The sequence below is a fragment of the Candoia aspera genome, chromosome 2, assembly GCF_035149785.1.
Source record: "Candoia aspera isolate rCanAsp1 chromosome 2, rCanAsp1.hap2, whole genome shotgun sequence".
Lineage (NCBI taxonomy): Eukaryota > Metazoa > Chordata > Lepidosauria > Squamata > Boidae > Candoia > Candoia aspera.
Window position 1 is genome coordinate 148,325,971 of NC_086154.1, and position 23,951 is coordinate 148,349,921.

Genomic DNA, 23,951 nt, shown 5'->3' on the forward strand with positions numbered 1-23,951 from the left:
AAGAGTAAAGAATTGCCAGCTGAGCAACAGCAACCAACCTCCCCCCTCCCTGTGTCACCCTTTCAAGGGCAACAAGAGCCAGAAGCCCACCCACCCCCCAATTTCTGGGCAGGATTGATACCTCTGCAGCATCACCCTGTGACTTCCCCATTCAGATGGCCACCCACACATGTTTACAGCTCCAGCCATCTCCAGCCATTTGCTCACAGTCCTGGAATTGTAACAGTAAGTGCTTGTCTGTTTAGGATAAGAAGTGTTCTGTCTGGTATCAGGAGGCCTGCCTCGTCTACTGCCGCAGCCTTGGGATAGGGCCCAATTGCTGGCAACAGGCGAAGCGGACCTTTAATTCGTAAAACACATGGCGCTTTGGAACGCAAGTTGTCTCCCGGGAACATTTTTACCCCTTCCGGGTTTGTAGTATTGATATTTATATATAGCTCTATTCATGTTATATATAAATATAATCTCTCTCTCTCTCTTTCATATATAATAAAAAGCACACACCAACTGCTATATGCATCTTGTGTACAATTTGCAGTGGTGGCACTACTCTTTCTCTCTCTTAAAAATCATTGTCCCTCACACACACCCCTTAATCCATACCAACATCACCATCCCTCAGAGCAATACTGCTATTTGGCCTGATGGTGGGGGAGTTGGCAAGAAATTAAACAAGGCAGGCAGGAAAAATCTGCCCCATTTTAAAGTAAAACCTTCCTGGCTTTTTCTTCCTTTAAAAATACCCCCCTTCCCAAAATCCAGAATTCATAATTCTTGCCCCCTAAAAAGACTCCCCCCTATAAAATTAAAAAACAAAAATAAATTCAAATAAACTTAAAAAATTGCCGCCCTTATGGATCCAACTGGCACAGTGGCAAATTTGAGGGGCAGAATGCAAAAAACCCGATGTTGTCCTCCAAAGCAGGGACAAGAGTCCCAGTGGGCTGCTTGACCTTACAATATTATAATATCTGCTGTTGATGAGTGATCATTTAGCCCAATGTTGTAATGTGAGCAATCAAGATAGCAATCTTCCTGTCCCTTCCCTGCCTGGCTAATAACTTCATCCCAGCACTTGATTGCATTTACATTCTAGGCAATGTGTTGAAGGGCTGAATTTCCCCATCCCATCCTTGGCAGGTCAAAACCTTTCCCCTTGTCAACCCACCCCACCCCCCCATTTGCCAGCCAATTGGACCCACAGCGGCATCTATTCACTCCTCTTTCTGCAGAGCTGGGAAGGGAAGCTTGTTCTCCGGGCACCGTTCAGGGTCCCCCTCCAGCGTCCCGAAAAAGGGGCTTGTGTTATTGCATGAGTCAGTGTCTCTTGCTAAGGCACAAGGTGATGTGGCTGAAGGGCATGCTCCAACAGGGGGATCCTCGCTGTTTCTGGAGGGGGGGCCTCCATCCCCATTCACCTGGGACTGGGGACGGCTGCAGCTGCTGCCGTTGCTGCCGAACTCGGGCGTCTTTGCAGTTCCATCAGTCAAGCTCTGTCAAGCACAAAGGATAGCTTTAGAAAAAGATCAGGAAGCAGAAGATTCAAAGCCTGCGACAAAAGCTTGAAAACACAGCTGAAAGAGCAGAAGTCTCCAAATCTCACAAGATTTTTTTACATTGCAAATCTGTATGCCATCCATTTCTGAATAGCTTCAGCCGGTTTACAAAATATATACTGTACGTATGTCAAGAAATTGGGCAATCTTGCATTATTTTGGCTAATTATATTTGTTACACAGATTTTTCATGAACGTGAGACTTCTGCAGAGACCATCTTACGGAATCCTGATTGCCCTGGCGCCTGCAATTACTGTGTGGCTGACTTGATATGTGGTATGCATTCGTACATTTTCAAAGGTTATTCCTTCTTTTAAGATCTGTCTTAAATCCCATCCATTAAGTGGATGAGATGGACAGATCAGTATGGATCAAGCAGCAAAAGAGGAAAACTCTTTACTTAGAACTACAATAAAATGGGCTTCAACAATACTTAGGGAGACATACTTGCTTGTTGACTTTCTTGTTTCCTTTGGGGATTTTTCCAGGGCCGTCACGGCCGCGGCTACAGAACAAGTAAAGAAAAAAAAGGTGAAAGTTCAAGTTCACCAGTAGACGAGATCATCTATCTATCGATCTATCGGGTGTAATCTGCTGTATCTCTTAGGGACTCTTAACAGTTTACAAACAAGATCAAAACAATTAAAACATCCAACAGTAATAAATTAGGATAACTTAACCCCTTCACAATAAATAAATACATTTCCTGTGCTGAGAAACACAGCGATTAAGACTTCTAAAGAGCCAGGATAAATAAGAATCTTGGATGTAAATCTTCTGAGACTCTGACAGATACATCCACGCAAGCAAGCCACCCACAGTCTTTACAAGCTTTTATCTGTGTCTCAGTTGCTTCCTGAAAAGACTTGATATGAATGATATCAGATAAAGATGCTTTTCATATCAAGTCTTTTCAGGAAGCAATTGAAACACGAATAAAAGCTTATAAAGACTGTGGGCGGCTTGCTTGCGTGGATGCATCTGTCAGAGTCTCAGAAGATTTACAGTATATCCAAACGTTAAATATAAATAGCTGCATTTCTTTCATTTGGCCTTTCCTTTCCATTAGTTACCATCCATCAGCAGCTGGGAAACAGAGCCAGCTGAAAGATCAAACTGCCATTTAGCAGGAAAAGTCTGGGTCCACATGGAAACTTTTGCAAGCCCAGCTCACACAAAAAGTTTTTTTTCCTTCACTCTAAAGAACCATGATGTCCTAGCCCTAGCATTTCTAGAGGCTGCAGGGAACAAAGGGAGAATCTGGCTGCTACTACTCAGAGCGGTTCTGCAGTGCTACTTACCCTCTCCCTGGGCCTCCAACTGACACCACCTGCATGCCAAAGGAGCCCTGTCCCCGAGAGGGTTTGCTCCCAGCCCACTGCCCCACAACCATCCCAGCAATTTCCAGTTTGCCTCCTTGTGGTGGGATTGGATGGAGTCCTAGAGAGGAAAGGCATATTCAGTAAGAGAAAAGGTAAGGAGGGAAAGGGACAGACAGGATTAGATTATCCACGGATCTAGATCCAAAAGTAAAATTTATTGTTGGAAGAGACAGGAGAGGAGGAAAGCCTGTGCACACATGTCTTTGTTGGTTAACTGCACACTAAGTTGCATCCTTTCAACATTAAAAACACACATATGTGCTAGAAGTCCTAAGAGAGTTAGCATTTAACATTCCCAAGATTCGTACTAGCCTCACCACTTACCATTACTGTAGAAATGCTCAGGGTGCCCAGAACAATTTTACACCTCTCTGCTGCTGTCAGACATCAACACTGCTACAACGTACAAGGTTGCCAGGTTCTGTGCAGCAGTGCTTAAAATTTGTCAGATGGTGATGGGTGCCATAAACTAATTTTAATGTGCATCTAATTCATCACACGAGATATACTAACCTTTATGCTCCCCTACACCCATCCAGTGCTCCTACCCCTCCTTTTAGTTTCTCTTCCCCTTTTCTTTTAGACTTCTGTGGGTTTTTTTAACACACACACACACACACACTTATATTAGATTTTAATGTATTTTCTATGCTTTTAACTGACTGTACCCCGCTCCTTATGCTGGCAGTTGATCATAATAGAGACTTGATTTGATTTGATTAACATTCCCAAGAATTCCATGCCAACGTGGCACTGTATTAATAAAAATTCTGATCATGGTACTATTAAGCTTGTTGTTTAGAACTCTTAATCTACCTTTACATACAGAAAAATAGGAACCACATAAATATGAATTCAATGACTAGTAGAGGCATCTAGACCTCAGTCACTCACCTGTGAAGCCTCTGGTCCTCCCGGGGGCTGCTGGTTGCACCGATCCAATAGCGCGAGGGTAAAGAGGCACTGGATAAAAAGGTGGCGCCATGGAGGGCACAAAGGGTGGAGGTGGGAGAAGAGGTGGGGGAGCCTGGCGGTTGAGGTTGATGCCTTCCAGAATACTCTGCCTCATCTTTTCTACTTTAGACACCTGCTCAGTCTGACCAAGACCAAATAAAAACAGAACAGACAGAATAAGTATCTGGTAGAATTCTGGGAAGGTCTCCATATTCTTACACTCTATCGAATATCCTCCAAAATCAAGAAAATAGAACTGCTGAGAAATCTAGGGCATTTTCCTTTGGCACAACTTTGGCAAAGTGCCAAGCACAAAAGTCATACAATAGATTGACAATAATTGGGATAAGGAGGATGTATCCGGACAATATTAGGTGCTGCAACTTTCTCACTGAAATCAACAGGATTTTAACATGATTCACTTTGGTTAGATCAGCCTATACAATATGCTTTTTAAACCTGCTTTAAAATAAGATGCTTGGGCTATCAATTTGCACCTAGGCTTACTTAGGGCAGCAAGCCAAGGAGAGTGATAGCACTGCATTTTTTTCTGCTGTCTTTGTGTGCGGTCTAATACGCACAAAATGCACATTCAGCTACTGATGAGGGAGACAAAACTTAAAGACAAAGTGATCTGGAATATCAGCCATTTATAAAGTTGTTATTTTTTAATTCATTCTGTAAAGCAGCTATCAAAGGGCAGCCAGTCTAAACTCTTGGTGTTTTGAGAGCAACATCTGTATCCTTGTCCAAATTGCCTCACTGTTGATTCTAAGAGGGGAGAACATATATGCAGCATTGGGACCCCCTCCTGAGCATTGGGACCCACTCCTGAACACCTAGGAATGAAAAGCAGAAACAACTGCTGCCACCACAACTTTGAAAGTCAGGAGCAGGAGCCACTGCTGTGTGCCTGCTGGCTTCTGGAAGTCCCTCTGCTTACCTGGCCATCGCAGAGGTCTATCAGAGGTGCCTTCTCTCGCACAGCTTTAATCAGTTTGCTCTGAAAGAGTTTCCCATCAAAGTAGATCCATGGGCAGCAATGCTCCCAGGGCACAGGCTGTCCACAAGCATCGTTGGCAAAGAGGGCCGTGTCCACTCCACTCATAAACAGAGCTGCCAACTGAACTCCCCGGGGATCCAGTTTCTCGATCTGCAAGGAAAGCAACATTCCTTGGCCTTTAGGAGGGAAGGTTAGTGCTCCCTCTCCTCTGTCTTCTGGCCTTAGTGACCAAGATCCAGCTTGAGAGTCTGTATGAGGCAGGATACAGCAATACTGACACTTCAGCATTAGAGATGGCAGTATCAGAGATAGCACAACCCATGCCTCTGTTCCAATTCAGAGTCAAAGCTGCTCCACATGATCAAATTGTTAAAACAGAAAAGCATGAACTTCCAAGTGAACATCTATTTCACATAAGCAGGTTCATCTATACTGGCCAACACTCAGCTCAGAGAAATCAATTCACTATATATGACGTACAGAAGAAGACAAACGAACTACAACACACCACAGTGGCTGTGGGGTACCCCGTTCACTTGCTCAAGTCATACGATCTTCTGGTGTGAAGCACATTTTACCTGCAGAGAATGTTCAGCCAAGGGAAGAAAACAGCATTTACTCCAAGAAAGCGCCTCTTACGGCAGAGGTCACCTCCATTCAGTATCCCCACCCTTTCATCATCTCCCACTCAGAGCCATTTAGTTCCTCTGCACTGAAAATATACTTCGGAAGCACTTGCATCGTAGTACTTAGTACTTAGCACAGGTCTAACTCCTTTCTACCCACCTCTTATGGGGATGTGCCCCATTTTTAGAGAGAGAGGGAGATCTAATACAGTTCTTTGGAATATGTACAAAAGTCCTTCCATCCTGAAGGAGTCCCTTGCAGCCTTTATCTTAGAATTAAGGAATAGGCTTTCTTCCAGGACCAATGGCACAGCACTGGCTTTCAAACAGAGCTTTTAGGGAAAGCAGGACTGACTGTAGTCAAAGGAAGAAGGGGCTGAGGAACATTTTTATTTCTACTAAAACTCTTCTAAAACGTTATAGCAGTTGTCCAAAAGATTGTCTTTACTACAGCTCTCCTTTGAGCAACCAGACATCAAACATAAGCAATCCAGTATCATTTATGCAGATTTATATTTCAGTTTATAGTCGACTAAAAGAAATATCCCCCCCGCACACACACACACACACACTGTGCCTGTGTGCCTGTGTACACACACTGTATAAGCCCTAGTGCATCCTAGTATAACCTCTGCATTGTCCCCCACACTTTAGTTCTCTGTGTGCAAGGAACTGTTCTTTACAGAAAAGCATTTAATCATATGAGCACCCATCTGTACAGGTTCACCTGCTTTCTGTCAGAACAACAACTGGATTAGAAAGCTGAAGTTCGCATAAGGTGGAACCTGGGAGGGGTGGGAGAGATACCAGGAGCAGTGTAGTAGCCAAAAGAAATGGAAGAAATGAGCAAGGGACAGCAGGAATGCATGGACAAACAGCTGATTCCGTGCCTGTGAAAATGTAAGAGGAATTTACCTTTGATTGGCAGGAACAAGACTTGGGCACTTTCCATTCTTGGCCCACTAGCTCTAACCACATCTTCACTCTTCTTTCCTATTCCCCCCACAAGGACTAATATAGGAGAGATAAATAACCCAACCTTCAATTCTTGAAGCTGATCTGGTTCATATAGCTGAGCAGACACAGCCTGGGCCAAGAAAGCATCCAATTCATGTCTGTGGAGGATCCGGCCTCCAGGCCACTGTATCATGTACCTTGGGGGAAAAAAAAGAATTCAATAAAAGAACCAAGCCCATTATCAAAGAAGAATCAACATCCAAAATATTTTTTACCTTTGGATTCTGGTGGCTTCTGAAATGTTGAAATCTAGAGTTTGTAGTTTCACAAAAAAGCATGGGTAGACAGATTCAGTTAGCATAAAAACTATGAGCCATAAAGCTAGAGAACTATTTAAATGGAGCTTCACATTTCAGTAGTCACCATTTGCAGAACAAATATCCTGAATGAACACCTTAGTAAGTGATCAGGACATTGTCACCATGTTCTGTGCTGACTTGTAAGCTTTGATAGTTTTATCTTCAAATAGCAAACACCAGGCAATCATTAAGCTAACATAAATATAACAGTAAGCCTTCATTTGCCCCAAATAAATTTATTTGATAGATTTATATCCTAACATTTGTTCAGGAGCTTGGGATGGTATACACAGCATTTCCTAACAACAAAAGCCCCATGAGGTAGGTTGGGCTGAGTGACTCACTTAGTCACCCAATGAGCTTCTGTGGCTCAAGAGAGACTAAAACCTGGGTCCCCCCACTGCCAGTCCAACACTTTAACCACTGCATAATACTTACTCTTTTATATTTTCAGATATTGTCATCTCATTCTCACCTACTACCTCCAATCCACAACCAGTTGCTGAATTTTTCAATGCTGATTACCCAAAACTCACTGAGCTCTTCAGTACAGATCTCTCACACGTCTTCATCGTAGCCACACCTTGTTGGTGCCATCCCCTGCACCCAATGTTACTTGCCACTTGTTGACTTTTCTCCTGAGATATGCTCCACTCACCGTAACACACAACACATGAGCAGTAGGTGTGTTGGAACATTGGCAGGGTTGAGCATGCCAGGTGTGTCTGATTTCATACAAGCCAGAAATGCTCTCATACGCCGGTTCTTGTCTTCCACTGCTTTGCCCAACCAGAGCTTCTTGAGGTTGGGACAGGTCCACTCCCGAAAAGCAAGAGCTGAGACCAACTCTGGAGTCTGGGGTGATTTCCCTTTGTATGCTGACCATTCCTTGACGATAACAGGATGAGCTACGCAGGAAAGAACATCTGATTAGGATAAATCCCTTCCCCAGTTCACATAATAAGGAGAAACAAAATTCAGAGATTGCAGCTCAAATCTGGGTGGAAAACAAATAGTCAAAACTATTCAGCAAAAATGTATTTACAAGCTCAAGATGTGAAACGGTGCTATAACTCCATTGTACATTTTAATGTAGTACAGCATACAACTTTTCTTTGCATTGTATCTCTGATCCAGTGTGCCAAGGAGTAGATTGCTGTGCAGCATGGGAAAAGTATGTAGGCCTTTATATCAAAGCTGAGATTTGTAAGTAGGGGCATGCAAAATGTTCTGTTCAAGGGATGGGATGCTATGGGGAATACTGGAACATTCCATTTTTTTTTTAAAGACCATGCAAATCTGCCCATTCCAGGGCAGTCTGATACTCTACCTGAAGTAAAACATCCAAACCACCAAAGATTTACATGCTTCTCTAATTTTAAATTTAATTAATTTATAATTTATTCAAATTTGTTATAGCTGCCCAACTCCAATGGACTCTGGGCAGCATACATAACCAAAAAACCACAAAAACAATTAAAACATAAAACCACACAGCCTGAACTAAAACAATCTTAAAGGCAATCTTAAGGAGATTGGAAGCCATTTACATAAGGTAACACTAAGATACAGGAGGGTAATTAAAAACACACCTTTTGGACTTGAACAAGATAGATTATTATGAAATGCTGTATGGTGAGGAAGAGGTAGGGAAACACATTTTTCCCTCTGTATAATACTATGAAGTATTTCTTTATATAAGGATGTAAAAGTGATTTAAGGGATTTGCCACCATACAACAAGGTAATCACAACTGGATTAAATGGCTCCACAAAGGGGAGCAGACATATTCATCAACAAGCAAGGATTTATCATTGGTTGTCAGCCATTATAATTAATGAAAACTCAAGTGTTCAAAACCAGCATGGTACTGAAGACCATCTGCAAAAGAGACCTATAAGAAAGGGCATTATTCTCATGCCTCATTTGTGGACTTCCCAGAAGCAAGTGGAAAGCTAGATACTTGACTAAGGTTTACCTTTGGTCTAATTCAGTCATGTGATTCTAAGAATAGATCTGGTGGCATGAAGTATTAAAATAAACAAGTGTCTTTATTCTGCATAATAAAATATAATTCTACTTGTCATGGAAAGGCATCGAGCTGTTCAACACATGGAACCCTCCAATTGTAGCACTGAAAGTCTCTTTTCATTATTCTGAAATTTCATCAGGTACAGCCAACGCCTCTTCCAAGCATCTCTTTTTCTAAATGAAACACAAGACTGCCAGGGCATGAATTCCACAGCTACGTGGCATGATTATAGACCATCACAAAGTGCTGCCTACACAATTATGAACAAGTTGCAGAAAAAAGCTGGCTTGGCACTAGTCCCTGCCTGGGGGATGCAAATCAAAGGAAAGTAAAGGCAGACAAAATAAGCTGAGTTTTATTTTCAGGATTAGAGAAGATGGCTAGGAAAGCAAAAGATGTAGAATAAAAGTGAGGATCAACCATGGTACTATCGAAATATACAGGAGGGGGCAGAACATGGCCCCGAAAGCCATTCATGCTGAAATAACTGAAGAGAAGGCAGGTTAGTACCTGGCCTAGAGAGTATGGATGTGCACAAAACAAACAAAAACTCTTTCTGTGGTGCGCTTCAAACAAATGTTCTGCTGAAATGTTTCAAGTAGGCTGTGTTCTGGCAAAAAAAAAAAACTCAAAATGTTTGACCATAAAGAATAATGGTAATTCAAAACAAGCCACTAGTTCCCTTGTTTTCTGTCCTGAAACCACAACTGCAATCCATTCTGATTTTATTAAAGTACCCAACCTATTAAAAATGGCCAATGAAATATCTTTTAAAAATCCCTATAGCAAACAATGCATCTCAGAAGGGGCTAGCAAAGAAGCAAGAGCACCTCAATCCATAAAAACTTGCAACAAACCTCTACCTCTGTTGGCTACTGACTTCAGAATTCTTAATGTGGATATAAGTGTCATAGGAAAATTAATGAATTAGGAAGTTTTGCATTCAGCAACCTACTCTGAAAAGTCAACAAACAAAGCAACGTAGCACTTCCATTTGGCAACTGGAAAGCCCAGCAACATAGCAACATTATCTGAAATTCAGATACTCAATTTACATGAATGCATATAGCCATCTATCTGAAAAAGAAAGGACAACGCATAGGGACAAGGTTACCTTACATCCCATAAGCTCTGTCTTTCTAATAGCAAACAATTTAAAAACAGAGGAAAGTTACCCCCCGGGCAGGCAGCACTAGGCACTCAACTGACTCTTAGTCCTCCTCCTTTCAGTGGCCTTGAAAATGGGTAGCAGGAATGGAACCTGTGCCTGCAGTCTTATTAACCAATGCAAATTCCTCCATGACAGGGTGCATCCTTCTGAGCTACCTAACCTAGGCTCGAGGAAGCCTGTCTCCAATTTTTTTAACATCAAGCCCTAGAAACAATGATTAGATTTATTAATCATACTAAAGCATGTGTGGGTTACCTCATTTGACTTAATATGTGGTAAACAAGAATCCAACCCCTGTGTCTTACTTAATAACTGTGGTTAAATCACATTACGATATGAGAACACAGCAACTGCACACATGTACAAGTCTGGAGAAGTTACCTACTTTCCACGGGAATGCGCTTGCGCACAGCCAGGCGTTCCATCCGCCGTTGGGTCTCAGCCACACTGAAGAGAACACCGTATACGTACTGCCGGGAGGCCCGAAAAAGAACAACTGCTGGCGGCAGCTCAGTGTTACATTCATCTTCAATGCACACAGGGATTTTAATTTCACCCTGGAATGAAATGAGAATCCTGGATCACTGATTCCCAGCCACCTGACTGTTCTCAAAACCACCTAGGTCTCCTGCAAGAAAACCAATTAAGAGAACTGCAAAGGCTCACTGCCCACCTCACCTTGGTAAGGACATGGTAGATGAAAGGGTACATAAGCCCCCGGCGATGCCTATGTTCAGCCACTCGAAGTACTTCTGGAGCAACAGGAGGCAAAGGTGGGGTGGTTATGTCCATGTGGTTGCGGGTTGCCATAGAGAGCAATGAGGGAATGTGGGCTTCAGGTCCACTCAAGGTCCTTTCTGAGCTGCCAGTGTTCCCAGGTGATTGTCCCCAGCCTTGATTCATTATCTTTTCACCCCCAGGATCCTCCCAGCCAGACTTGCGAGACACTGTTTCAGAAACATGGCTGGAGGAAGAAAAGGAAATACTGTCATCCTAAAATGGGATTAAAATCCAGGAATCTTGTTTCTTCCAACTGTTGGATGGTACAACCACTCAGAATTCTCTCCTTCCCCAGGATAAGGATAGCCTGTCTGAGACCTGACTACTTCTCCTCACTTTCCCTCACAAACTATCACAGTCACCCCAGAGTTTGCTTAGCAGGTCACAGGACGCCAATGGGCCACACTCACTTGGAATTGGTTCCATTGTGCTCTTCTCCATCAGAGGAAGAAGAGGGTGAAGACCCAGGCCCAGATGATGGGGAAGGTTTGGAACCCAGGTGATGGTTAGGAAACTTGGTGGGACAGTTATCATATGATACAGGCCAGTTGTTGAAGTGACCACCCTTCAGGGCAGGATCTTCGTGGAAGGGTACCGCATCCGCCAAGCCATGGGGTGAGAAGAGAAAACTGGAACCAGGACCCGGAAGGAAAGACGAGGAGGCAGCAATGCCACCATGTGGAGCAGGTGGCTGGTACTGCATCTTTGGCCCCATTTGGGGAGCAAACTGGAGGTGGAAGCAAAGAGAAAGGGAAAAGGTGGCTGCAGTCAGAGCTACTTGTTCAAACCTGGGGAGTAATGACAGCCCAGTAGCACAGAAGCTAAGCTAAGCAGACGCTTAGCACCCAGAAGGTTTTGGATTAATTCCCTGGCATTTTGCAGTTAAAAACAGGAGCAGAGAGCAGACAAGCGAGAAGACCCTTCTGAAGTCTTGGAGAACTGCTGTGAATCATAACAGTAAGCACTGGACTAGTGGGATCAATTATCTAATTCAATACAAAAAAACCTCCAATATACAGGCAGTCCTCAAATTACAACAGCAATTGGGACCGCAATTTCCATCGGTAAGCAACACGCTCATAAAACACAACATCACATTGCTTAGCAACAGCAATCCCTGCAGTTGTCATTAAGTGAAAATCACAGGTCGTTAAGCAAGCACCTCCTCCCAACTTCCTGCCAGCTTCCAACAAAGTCAGTGGGGAAGCTGGCAGGAAGTTGCAAGTCCTAGGTGGCTTGCAAGTAGGCTGGCAGGCAGGCAAGTGGCTGCTGCCAGGTGGGGGAGGGTTTTCAAGTGGCAGCAAGGCTCAGGGAAGGTGCGCGAGGGTGTGTGGGTGGCCAGCGAGGTGCAGCATGAGCACAGAGGGGCTGGGGGAGAGTGCACAGGTGGGGAAGACTCACCCGAGCAACTTGCAACCTTCCCTGACAGCTTCCCCACTGACTTTGTTGTGGGAAGCTGGCAGGGAAAGTCACAAATCGCAATTATGTGACTGCCGGACAATGCAACTGTCATAAGCGTAAGCCGGTTGCCAAGCACCCAGATTGCAATCACATGACCACGGGGGTGCTGAGACAGCCGGAAGTTTGAGGATTGGTCATAACCACACTCGTTCAGTGCCATCATTACTTTGAACAGTCACTGAACAAGTGGTTGTTAACCAAGGACCACCTGTAGTCCTGAAATCATTCTCTACTAGAAATCCTATTACATTTGTTTTTACTCCTGAGAACATTTACAAATCTTTTAATGTTTAGCTCACAGCTGTAGCAAACAGAAAAAAGTGCCCCCAAAGGAAAGGAAAAGCCTGAGATTCCCAGTGACATCATGTTTCAAATATCGCCTCCCATATGCTCATTATACACCAATGCAACACACACAGCCCTGGTATGGTTGGACTTATGGAGTGGCACAGGGGACACTTTGATAAGCGGTAGCAAAGAGAGTGACCTACAGATGCACAATGACCCACTAACGTGCTCACTACAGCCGGATAATTCAGTCCTCCTTAGCTGGGTTAGATGCTCATGCAAATTGATGTGGTAGAATTTTAAATCATACCTCTTCAGACTGACTGCAAGAGGAGTGCAATTGTCGTATTTATTGCTTATATGATATAAGCTAGAGGGAATAGTTTAATCTAAGCGTCTCCCTAATGCATTAATATCTTCTATGGAGTGGAAAGAAAAAAGGAAAGGAGCATTCAGAAATATGATTCTCCCACATACCTGCTGTCTGAAGGATGCAGGCCAAGTCCAAGTATCTCAATCTATGTAGCATACACAACAGCTCCTTGTTGTAGGTTGGGCCTGCAAGGACCAACAGGGCTTTCTCTAACCCAATGAGCATTGATGTATCAGATGGATGCAGCAATGGAAATCTCAATCCAGGTTTAACATCCGCCTAAAGCAATAGCAATTTTGGGCACTTACCATAGCCTTCCCAGAAGGAAGTGATACCATTGGATTGCGATTCAGAGGTGCTGCCCCTCCAAAGTGGTTGGGTCCAAATCCTGGGACTGAAACAAAGAATTGGATCCTTATTATATATACTGTGTGTGTGTGTGTGTGTGTGTGTGTGTGTGTATATATATATATTTTAAAAATCCTTTAGCCCAACATTACCCTCAGGATACCATGAGTGGAGACTTCTGCCAATCCAGAAGCCAATTAAATCGGTATGGATAACAAAACACTTCAGACACCAGTTGTGCATGGGAATCATATCTTCATCGTCTGAAGCATAATCAGTGCGTATTTTCCAAAACCTGTGCTTTTAGAGTTGGTGCCCATGGACAACTCTTTATACTGGGGGAACTCTACCCCCAAAAGCCTGAGCAGTGTATCAGATTCTTGGGATAGACTAGAGTGTCCCCTGAAGTCACAGAGAGTAACAGGGGGACACAACAACTCTGCTGGCTGTCCCACATGAAACAGAAATTAGAGTGAAGGGTACTTTGTCCCCCATTACCATTTATCTCTGAAAAAAATCCTTGAGGAGCTTGGAAGTGCAGGATCCTGTAGTACATTATTTGGGAACTGTTTTAGGAGAGTGGCTCTCACACACTTGACCAAGTTTCCTAGTAAAGGATGGGGACAGAAACAGGACAGAAAGAAGCCTGGTACAATGGCAAGAATATGGACTAAAAAGGTAATTCCCAGCCACTGAGTCCAAGAGTAGATACCTAAAGGAGCATGAACTAATGGTTAACCAACAAACTCCTTGCTGGTTTTTAAAGATGACCAAATTCATTAGGATGCTGGGATCTTTATAAAGAATGCTGGATCAAGGGGCATTTGGGCCAATTCTGTCTTAACTGCTTAAATATATTCTGTGTACAATCTTTTTGCTTTGTAAAATTAAACATATAGTAATGGACAGTAAGGACAACTATTAAGAGCAATGTACTATGAACTCAGAATGCAGGATCCAGGAGGGGCCCAATAAGATTACCAGCATCCAGCCCGGAAAGGTGCTTTTGTGCCTTTAAGTAAACCATGATACAGAGAACAGACAGAACTTCCAACTTGTTGTGGCATTATTGCTGAAGAAATCATCCCAAACCTCTTCCAGCCATGTAGTTATTAAAAGGCACTAAAGCTCTCTTTGGGCCAAGAGGTGGTAATTTCAGACTTAAATCCAGACCTGACCTCTCCCAGCAGAGGATGCTGTAGGGTATCAGGCAGGGCCTCACCTTCTTGGCCAGCGGGAGAAAACACGCTTGAGAGAGAGGTGAAGTTGACCAGCGTCGCCTGGATACTCACGAACATACGGGGACTGGCCCGCTGGCGTAGGAGGTGCCTTCATGGCCACTGAATAATATTCTACTGCTTTCTTGAAGCGTTCTAGTTTATCTTCAGTCCTGGACTGGGGAGGAATGAGAAAGAAAAGATAGAAATGTCAGGAGAAAGGAGCGCAGCAACAATAGCCTAGCATTCAGCATGGAAATCTGTTATAAATATAGTTATAAATCTACCGATTCTATTCCTAATGTAATCACAAAGTTATGAGATCTATATTAATTACAGTATAGAACAGAAGTGCCTCAGGAAACTAGAAACCTGTGAGCTTCTATAGGAAGTAAAAACACTGAAGTTGCCAGTCACCACACTGGGTCCCATTTTCTCTCTCCTCTCCATTGCTTGCCACTTTTATACAATATAAATATTAAGCCTGATACTAGTCTAGACCTACCTCCACAGATCCCACCTCACCTGGGAGTGTTTGAAGACATCTCTCCCTATCACATCCAGGTTGGAGGGATTTTTGATGGCACCAACATATTCAGATACAGCCTTGATGACCACATCACAGGGTGGGAGGACCAGCTGGTGGGCACGCACCTAGAGCCAACAAGAAAGCACAGAGACAAAATTTTCAGTGAAGACAGAGGGCGGCATGGTAACAACTCTATGGTCTAAAGGCCCAAACAACTACAACTAGTATCAGAGAACTAGTTTGAAGAACAGAAGGGGAAAATTCCCCAACCACATCGGCAGATGATCAGGAAATACTGGTATCAAAGACTAACTCTCTCTACAGATTCCTTATGCCTGCTGACATAAAATGGGAACTTCAACTCATCTCCTCACAGGAGTCAGGATTTTACCTCAGGGTACCAAGTCCTTTATGTAAACATGTGATGCTCCTGAACAGTACTCTACCAATGAGATAATCTTGCTTGTTAATGAATTTTTTATTTAGAAACTCAAATGCTCCAATTTCCTTTTCTAAAGTAGGATCCTTTGAAAAAGCATTACTTTCCCATCAGGGATTAATGTATTATTCACACATTGATATATAATACAATACATAATGTATCATACTTGAGCAATAATCATGTTTGTTAGGGTACCCCATATTAACTATAATTTATTGAGGTTAAAAAGCATGAAGATAGGGGTAGTGAACTCTCTCTAAATATTCAGGCATATGCAACGAGGGTGCAAGAATCCCAATGTACAATACGACCACTCAATTTACTTATCTCCTCTTCCAACAAGCTCTCTTGTGGCATCTAAGCAGATAAAGAAATGCCTTCTCCCAATGCCCTCCTACCATTTTTAGGGTTGCAGAACAGGCCTTCCCAGTGACAGCTTCCCTTTTCAAAAGAAAGGCTGCAGGAACCTTTCCCTTTCTAACCAAGATAAACCCTGGCAAACACCTTTCTGTCAAATCAAATCTTTGGTCAAATGTCAGTCATGTATTTGATTTTATTGTTGTGATGTTTTAAATTGCTTTAAATCCTCTGTATATTTACACTGTACCATTATAATTGAATCTTTACAGTAGAAAATGAACTATTTTTAAATGAGGAAAGATACTGCAGTAACAGTCACACACTGGTGTATTTGGTTGCCTGCAGCATAAGACATGAATTGGCTTAGCTCCCTTCTAGATTCACTCTCAGTGACCAATGTAAACGGTTACATTATTTGGAGAAAACCCAGAGTTTCCTTTCAGGAAAATAGAATATAAAAGCCCAATCATTTCCTAGAACTGGCTCCAAAATTCTGGAGGCACTGCTTTTCCTCATATCTCCCATTAGGATGCTATTTCTGAAAGCTAGAGACAGCTAAAAATCCAGACAACACTCTACTAGTTCTTTGGTCAAAGGGCAATAACTCTGCAGTTCTTTCAAGCAGGAATTCCTGCCTTGCTGCTCTTCAGACAGGACAAGGAGGGATGTGTGCCACCTTAAGTGAAGCGAGTGGGTGGTCTGGTCCAAGAAGGCTCCAATGGAAGGCAGCCAGGTCCTCATCTGGAAGAATGTGGTTCCCTGAGAGTGGGGAAGGCACAGTAATAAACAGTCAGCAACAAACAATGGAATTCAAGCCCTCCCTTCACCCCAAAATGGAAATAAGCAGAAAATATTACAGAATTTAAAGTTAAGATTTAGCAAATTATGCTTCACAAGATTAGAAAGATTTTGAACTGGACACAATACACTGAGAATCCCAGGTCTGAAACTCCAAACAGAAAATCTGTACTCTAATACTGAAGCAACATACTTCTGAGTACAGCAAAGTAATTCAATTATGTTGTTTTAGTTGAAGCTGAAGCTCTTATTTGATTCAGGCTGGCTAGTCAGTCTCCATAAAAATTTGGTTTAGTTTGAGACAGTTTCACGATTATATTCTGCTTTCTAGATAGTAGCAATTTCTTCTAGTCTCTAGACATATGTAACCCTCCCAACCTGTTTTATTTTTTTCCTTTTTTTAAATTCCAGATCTGACAATTAGTGAGCCTAAGCATTTTAAATAGCAGCAAGAATTTAATGCACACCATAATGCATGAAGATCATGCAGAATATGGTGGAGATGCACCTACTCCAATGAAATGACTGGAATTAAGATCAGGGATTTTGCAAATGGGACATCCTTGCTCTTGAGAATATTCCAAGCCAGCTGCAACCTATTTTTTTATCTGACAACATGGAAAAAAAAGTTATGCTCTTTCACATACATTACTAGTCAGAAAAAAGAAAAAAGCAACACACATGGAAAAGCTGCATCTTTCCAGCCACTGTAGCTTTATTAAACCATGGTTACAACATACTATGATCTAACGTGATATGTAAAGTCAGCCAGTTTCAACTTACCTAGCAAGGCAGCAAATATAGGAAAACTGCTCAACTTGAGACCCAGCTGCTTGGCAACCTCTTGCATGAGGAACTGGTTAGTGGTGAGGTTTTTGCCATTCCAGCTCAGCTTCAGAGCATGGGAACTATAATAAGAGGGTATGTTGCAGAGAGCATATTCCGAGTCATGGGCAATTAGCCCATGAAAGCCATTCTCCCGAAAGAAAGATACTACTTCCTGATGATGATCCTCCAGGCTCTGGAACACCTGAAAGGAGTAAAGGGCCAAGGCTGAGTACAAAGACTGACAAGGGCAAATTTCTTTGCCTTAACTTATAATTAAGAACTTGCTTTGGGACAATTCACTTATTGGTTTTATCTTCTCCTCCTGCTTCCCGTTTTTCAGAAGATGAAAGTTGTGGAATATGGCATGGGGATACCCAAAAGTCCTTTACAGCAAAATACTTGGGGCTCATGGAAATATTCCAATTATGTGCTCCTTTGCAAACCATGGCTAAAATGGGGTACTATATAGTCTCATGTTAAACTCAGTGCAGATATAAGGCTAAGGCTTAAAAAGTAGAAGAATTGAAATGGTAGGAGGAAGGAGTGGGAGGTTTGGATTGACTGAGTCAAAATAAGAAAGAAGAGTCAAAGAGTGTGAGACTGGCCAATGAGATTGGCCAATGATGTCTGTATGAAATCAAATTCCTCTAAGTTAAAATACCCAAGATTTCGTTTCACATTTGAAGCCAAGATCATATGAGCCAACAAGTATAGAGTTAAATATTTTCTTTGACTGGTTTTCCCTATGGGTGAGAGAGGGAATAAGGGGGAGAAAACTAGACATTCTTTGAAAGAAATTAAAGAAAATATCAAACAGGAAACAAAACATGAGTTCCTAACATGATTATTTATATACTGTGTTTCAAATCAAGGTATTAAAAACAGATTAATTTATATTTTAGTTAATCCAATAAATTATAAACTCCAACAGATATTGTTCAATTCTTTATCATCGTATAGCATTTTTTTAAGAAGCTGAACAAATTAATGGAGGAAAGTTTCCCAATATCTGAGTCATAGTAAGCAGATAGCTGTAGTATTCAGAGACATATGGCCCATGAACATCAGCTAGCCTTGTGCCTTCATCTGAGCCCAATAAGCTTGAGGAAATCTGCCTTCCTCTTCTTGCTGATATGATGCCCTGATTGATGAATAACCATTGCTATTGTGTTTAGAACTTTTTGTTTGTGGCAGACTATTTGTGTGGTGTATGTATGTTTGGTGGGGATGAAAATTAGAGCAACCATCAGAAATAAGCACCTGAAAACACTGGAGTATATGTTATTTTTATGCTACCAGCTTTCAGAATTATTATCCTCAGCTAACAGTGGAGATTCAGTCACTGAGAATGCCATTCAAAAGGTAACACAACTTTGGTTGCACAGTCTGTTACAGCCAAATTATAGCCCTAACTGAAAAAAAAGGCAGGATATCAGAATTTAATCAAAATCCTAAGAATGAAAATTCAGAAGAGCAAAAGAGTAAGACTCTTGAAGTCTCTATGGACATAATAATGCTAAATATTACAGAATAAGGCCTATGCTTCAGTTCAAAGAACACAAGCTTTTGCTTTAAGTACTAAAAAAAAAAATTCAGAGGAACCTGAAGGGACATTTCTTCTAAAAGTTTTCAATAGTGTAACATCTCAGTGGGTAGTCTAGCAGAAGGTGTCTAAATTTCATCGTCCACATCCCATTCTTTAGCACTTTGCATTCACACACATTGCTTCCAGCTTCTTTAAAACTACAACGTTTCCCACTATCCGCCCATCCCACAGCATTGGAAACAAAATCGGTCTAAGCCTAAGGACAGAGTCACCATTAAGGTGTAATATGTAAATACAGTGAAAGACTTCCAACTACAGATTCTGAATCTGAACTACAGTACATGGTTTGGGATTCCTTGGATGCAAAATTCCAAGCAAAATTCCAAGTAAAAAGGGGGAAAAGCTACAATCATTTAATACAATTAAAGGCAAAGAAATCTGACATCTCGGTTTCCTTCATTCTTCTCCACATCTCTAAGTACAGAAATCTGAGTCAAAAGAATTACTTCAGATTCACTTAAGACATGAACATACCCAATGGGTGTTTTTATTCTTCTTTCCTTTTTCATATTCCCCAGTTTGAACAGCAGACACCATGGTATAACAATCTGCTTTGAAGGTCCCTTCTTTCAAATCTGACTAACTATGTCATATGGGAGTTGCTATTAAATTAACACAAACCAAGGAATTATTTGTACATGTAGAACTGATTGTTTGATTCTCTAGATCTTAATCACAGCAAGAAAAAAAAGAAAAGAAAAAAGAAACCCTAACCTGTAAAATATAATGCCATAACTTTATTAAAATCTAAAAAGAAATCAATTCACTTCCCTCATCAATTTACACACTAGAAATATATCCCCAAATTGAACATATTTATTTCCTCCTGATTTCAAGTGGAAAAATCGAAGTATCAATTTCAGTAAAGAAGTTAGCTAGACTACACACAATATTTTAAAAATGCTTTTCCAAATATGCTGAAAGTGGTACTGTAAACACATACATGCAAACAACCGATAATATCCTAAGTAACTTGTATCTAAAGCCCTTACATTTCAGGTCAGCTATTTCTACTGCTTCTTCAACCTCAGCTGATTTCCAGGCCTTTGTTTGCATATTCACACTTGGCCTCAAGCAGGTTATAGATAACTCTTTGACAAAAACTAATCAGGATGACTTATTCCCTAAGGGTATATGTCAATAATATCTGTCACACATAAATGATAGGATTTACAATGTGTCTGGGTTTATTTTGTGAAGACAGTGAAACTCCAGATCCCCAGGGGCATGTGATTCTGCAGCACCGGTATTCTTCAAATGTGAAAAAACTTGTTGATCAGCCCTTGGAAAGGCCTGATAACAAGAGCCTGTAAGTCCTAAATGTTGGATATACAATGACTTTAGGCTTGCCTTTACTTGCTTTGCATCTAAATTTTAACGTGTGTGCATGTGCCAGAGAGAGAAAAAATCTGGAATTCTCAAGATTTAACAAACATCGTCTTCTATGATGCACCAGTTCTCCAATGATACATTTTGTTATCTTCTAACACTACAGTCATTGAAAAGCAGGAGCAGGAGCCACACCTGCTTATGATCACCTACTGAGTTGTGGCTGAAGGGCAAGGATTAGCTGGCTCCCTCTCATACCCCACTATGCTCTACCAGCTTCTCTAGGCCAACTCATACTTATTTTCGCCACACTTGATGCTGCCACTCTATTTCCTCTCCTTTCTTCCTACAGCACATCTTGGGTAACAGCATCTCAGTTCTTCCTTCAATCAGTCTCTTCTTCTTGTGCAGATTATTAGAAATAATAGAGTATTCCAAAGTGTATCAGTGACTCTTCCTGATTCACCAAAGATAAGAATTCCAGTCAGCATGTACAAGCACAACATTAAAATTATACCATGTTGTAAAGCAATTTGTCAATCTTTGTTTTTCTTTAGTGCGTTGCTGTCATATCCCATGCTGCAGGGAAGGAACAGGACAGAGAACAGGAATCTATGATAACCCAAAGCTTTCTTGCACATTTCAACCAATATGCTTCTGCCATCTGCCCACAACCAACCACAGATAGCCTACTATAGCCAATTCAAGGTGCTCGCTCTGACATACAAAGCCTCAGAAGGCATAGGTTCAAGTTTCTGACAGGATTGGCTACAGTGCTTTTGTATATTATCAGGCTTTCATGAGCACATCTTTTGCAAGTCCCACCACTGATATATTTAACATCAACAATAAAAACTGAACTTTGCATGGTGGGGAATAAACGTGCTGAAGTTGAGGCAAGCCCCTCCCAGTTATACTTTAGAAGTGGACTTAAAAGCTATTCTTTTAACACAGCCTCTTAAAGGGTTTTTTAAAAAAAAAATCTTGTCCTGCTGTATTTTAAATGTTTGTGTAGTAAGCTGATCAGAATAATTGAAGAGTGGGCAGTATATAAATATATATTTTTAAAAAGAGGTATAAATAAATTCACCATACTGTATAGCAAAGTATCTGATCAAGCTGAATGTAACAATTACTTTACAGCAGAGCTGTGTTAAGTCAAAAGCTGTGGATATTAATCCTGATGATTAACAGTTCCTTGCAGCACATACTTTTTCCTCACAACAGAAGCCTACTGAATCAACAAGATACCCAAGCATACTTTAGGTGCTAAGAAATACAATAATTGTGTTTGTCTAGTTATTTTTAATTTAAAGCATCAGCACTATTGTAATTTTAAAATGGTTAGTTTTTAGTACCATCTAAACACTAAAAAAGAGACAGGGCACTTAAGATGATTTAGAATAGCCCAATCTATACTTTTCTTATTCAAAACATAAATACTTCAAGATTTTAATAAGAAAATAGAAGACTGCTTTTAGTTAAATTAGAAGGAAAATGTTACAAAATTACAGAATGCTATAAAATATTTTGCTTCTTTCAAGCCCCTAATTGTTCAGGATTTATTTAAACATATGATGCAAACGTTGCTATTATTTTTGCCTAAAAGAGATGTGTATGTCATTACATAGAAGATTATGCACCTTAAAAATTAAGGGGCATTTTTGTTGTTAGCATGCCATGGAGAAAAGGCACACTATAGCACGCTTATAATCTGAACATGTAATTCAGAAAATAATGATATAAAGTTGATAAATAGCTGCCCACACATGGAAGAATTACTTCCTGTTGACAAATCAAGTTTTATCTTAGGCAAAGGTGTATTATTTCAGGGTGGCAAAAGGCTGAAATGGTAAAAACAGATGTGTTGTGTGGGACAAGACAGCACAAACTAATACACAAACTGTGTATATTATTTTACAAGGCTAAACTATGAACTTGAAAGGGGGTTAACCACGTGCTGAGTGAGGCAATGTTTATTTCTTATATGCATCTTAATTCAGATACTAGTTTTCTCATAACAGAAGAACTGGAAAATAGCCTGAAAGACAACTGAAGAGCAGACATAAGGGATTTCGGCAACATAAATGATTAGGAAGGATCCTTAAAATTAGTAGGAATGCTTCAGGACTGCCAGTCAGGGAAAGCAACAAAAGCCATAGAAATTTGAAATGGAGCGAAGCTTGGAAATAGTGTGACTGCAAAGAAACAAGACTTCACTAGAAATATGGTTAAAATGTACATCTAAGTGGAGAAATACAGTAACACAGAAGTGCAAGATCTAAAAGAGATGGTCAAAACAGAAGAAACAGAATTCTATTGGATACAATAAAAGTATTCAGGATTACCACAGAACCTTACCTTAACCCGGAATCGAATCATGGCCAGACGTACACAATGCCCCAAGCAGGCAGGAGGAAGAAACCAGGCTCGGGGTGGCGGGGTGCCTTTGTTGCCCACATGCCCTGCAATTAGCTGAGCTGTCTGTCTCTCAGCTTGGGCCTTCCTGGCCCACTCAGGCAGCCTCTCCTTTCCAAGCCCTCCATTGAAGATGACAGCTAACTCCAGCCCACCTTGGTAGAGGCAAGCCTGTGAAAGGGCAGCCAGGTAACCCACCATTGCATTCCATTGGCCCCCACACACCCAGTCTGTCTGGTAGCCACCGTACAAACGCTGCAAAGCAGAATCAGCATCCACCAGAAGCCGAGCTGGGCATGGCGCTGTGGGTGCCAACCCTCCTGCATGCTGGGAGTGTGGGTACGGGCTAGCACCAACCATGGGTGCCAGTCCCGGTGCAGCCCCAGCAGGATGGGGGTAGCCAGCTGGTGGGTGGAAGGTGGTAGAGTAGGCAGGGCCCCCGCCTCCACGGCCCCCTACAGCCCGTGCCAGCTTCAATAGATCCACGGGCACCACTGCCCCTGGGCAACGCTTTTCCACGAACTCTTGGAAGCCTTGCACCCCCATAGCTGTGCACAACTGTGGGAATATGGCCCACTTCCACGGGGCAAACGGGGAAGGCTGTGGGGCTGGGACCCCGAAACCAGGACCTGGCACAGTCCAAGCTGCTCCAGCTCCTGGGGCTTCGCTTCTCACAGCTCCCAGGTCTGAGGAATGGATGCAGCCGCCATGTTGCAGCTTTCTTCTTCTCCTCCTCCTCCTGCCTCCTCCTATTCCTCAGTTTAAACAGTAGCTCATCGGGAGTTGTAGTTTTATTTTTATCCGCTATCTATTAGTCAGCAGATTACACCGCAGAGTGGGACTACAAGTCCCGGAAGAACACAAGGAACTTCCATGTTGACAAGTTTTCTTCGCGGTTTCCTGGAGTCGCATAGATCTATGGGGTTTGTAGTCCCGTTAAGAAAAGGTCTCCCAGTAAAATCGATGTAAGTGGTGAAAAAAGTAAATTGAAACTACAACTCCCGAGGACATCCGAGGTCCGCCATGTATTTTGGAAGAACCCGTCTTCCGTGACGATGTCCGGCCGCATGGTAGGTGCGGAAGTCGGGGAATTATTCCAAACATGGCTTTGAAAATACTAGTTTCCAGCAATC

At 42.0% G+C, this 23,951-nt stretch overlaps 1 protein-coding gene across 1 annotated transcript; it reads right to left on the minus strand.

Moving 5' to 3' along the window:
* Positions 1-1,173: 1,173 nt before the first annotated feature.
* Positions 1,174-23,785, minus strand: FAM120C (family with sequence similarity 120 member C). The gene is made up of 16 exons (XM_063294132.1): positions 22,762-23,785; positions 17,421-17,667; positions 16,516-16,598; positions 15,034-15,162; positions 14,584-14,686; positions 13,252-13,337; positions 11,232-11,548; positions 10,720-11,005; positions 10,427-10,598; positions 7,497-7,746; positions 6,562-6,676; positions 4,837-5,046; positions 3,834-4,035; positions 2,859-2,997; positions 2,005-2,062; positions 1,174-1,493 (listed from the first exon to the last, which is right to left on the minus strand). Exons 1-16 carry the CDS (start codon positions 23,362-23,364, stop codon positions 1,215-1,217), a joined length of 3,279 nt encoding a protein of 1,092 aa, XP_063150202.1. The 5' UTR covers positions 23,365-23,785; the 3' UTR covers positions 1,174-1,214.
* Positions 23,786-23,951: the final 166 nt, after the last annotated feature.

What these genes read in the sequence shown, in the direction of transcription:
- FAM120C (XM_063294132.1), bottom strand. Translation starts at nt 23,364, where the DNA reads ATGGGGGTGCAAGGCTTCCAAGAGTTCGTGGAAAAGCGTTGCCCAGGG. An exon ending in TCTACCATGTCCTTACCAAG is followed by an intron (nt 10,599 to 10,719) that starts GTGAGGTGGGCA and finishes ATTTCATTCCAG; the next exon opens with GGTGAAATTAAAATCCCTGT. An exon ending in GTTGGAGGCCCAGGGAGAGG is followed by an intron (nt 2,063 to 2,858) that starts GTAAGTAGCACT and finishes CTTGTTCTGTAG; the next exon opens with CCGCGGCCGTGACGGCCCTG.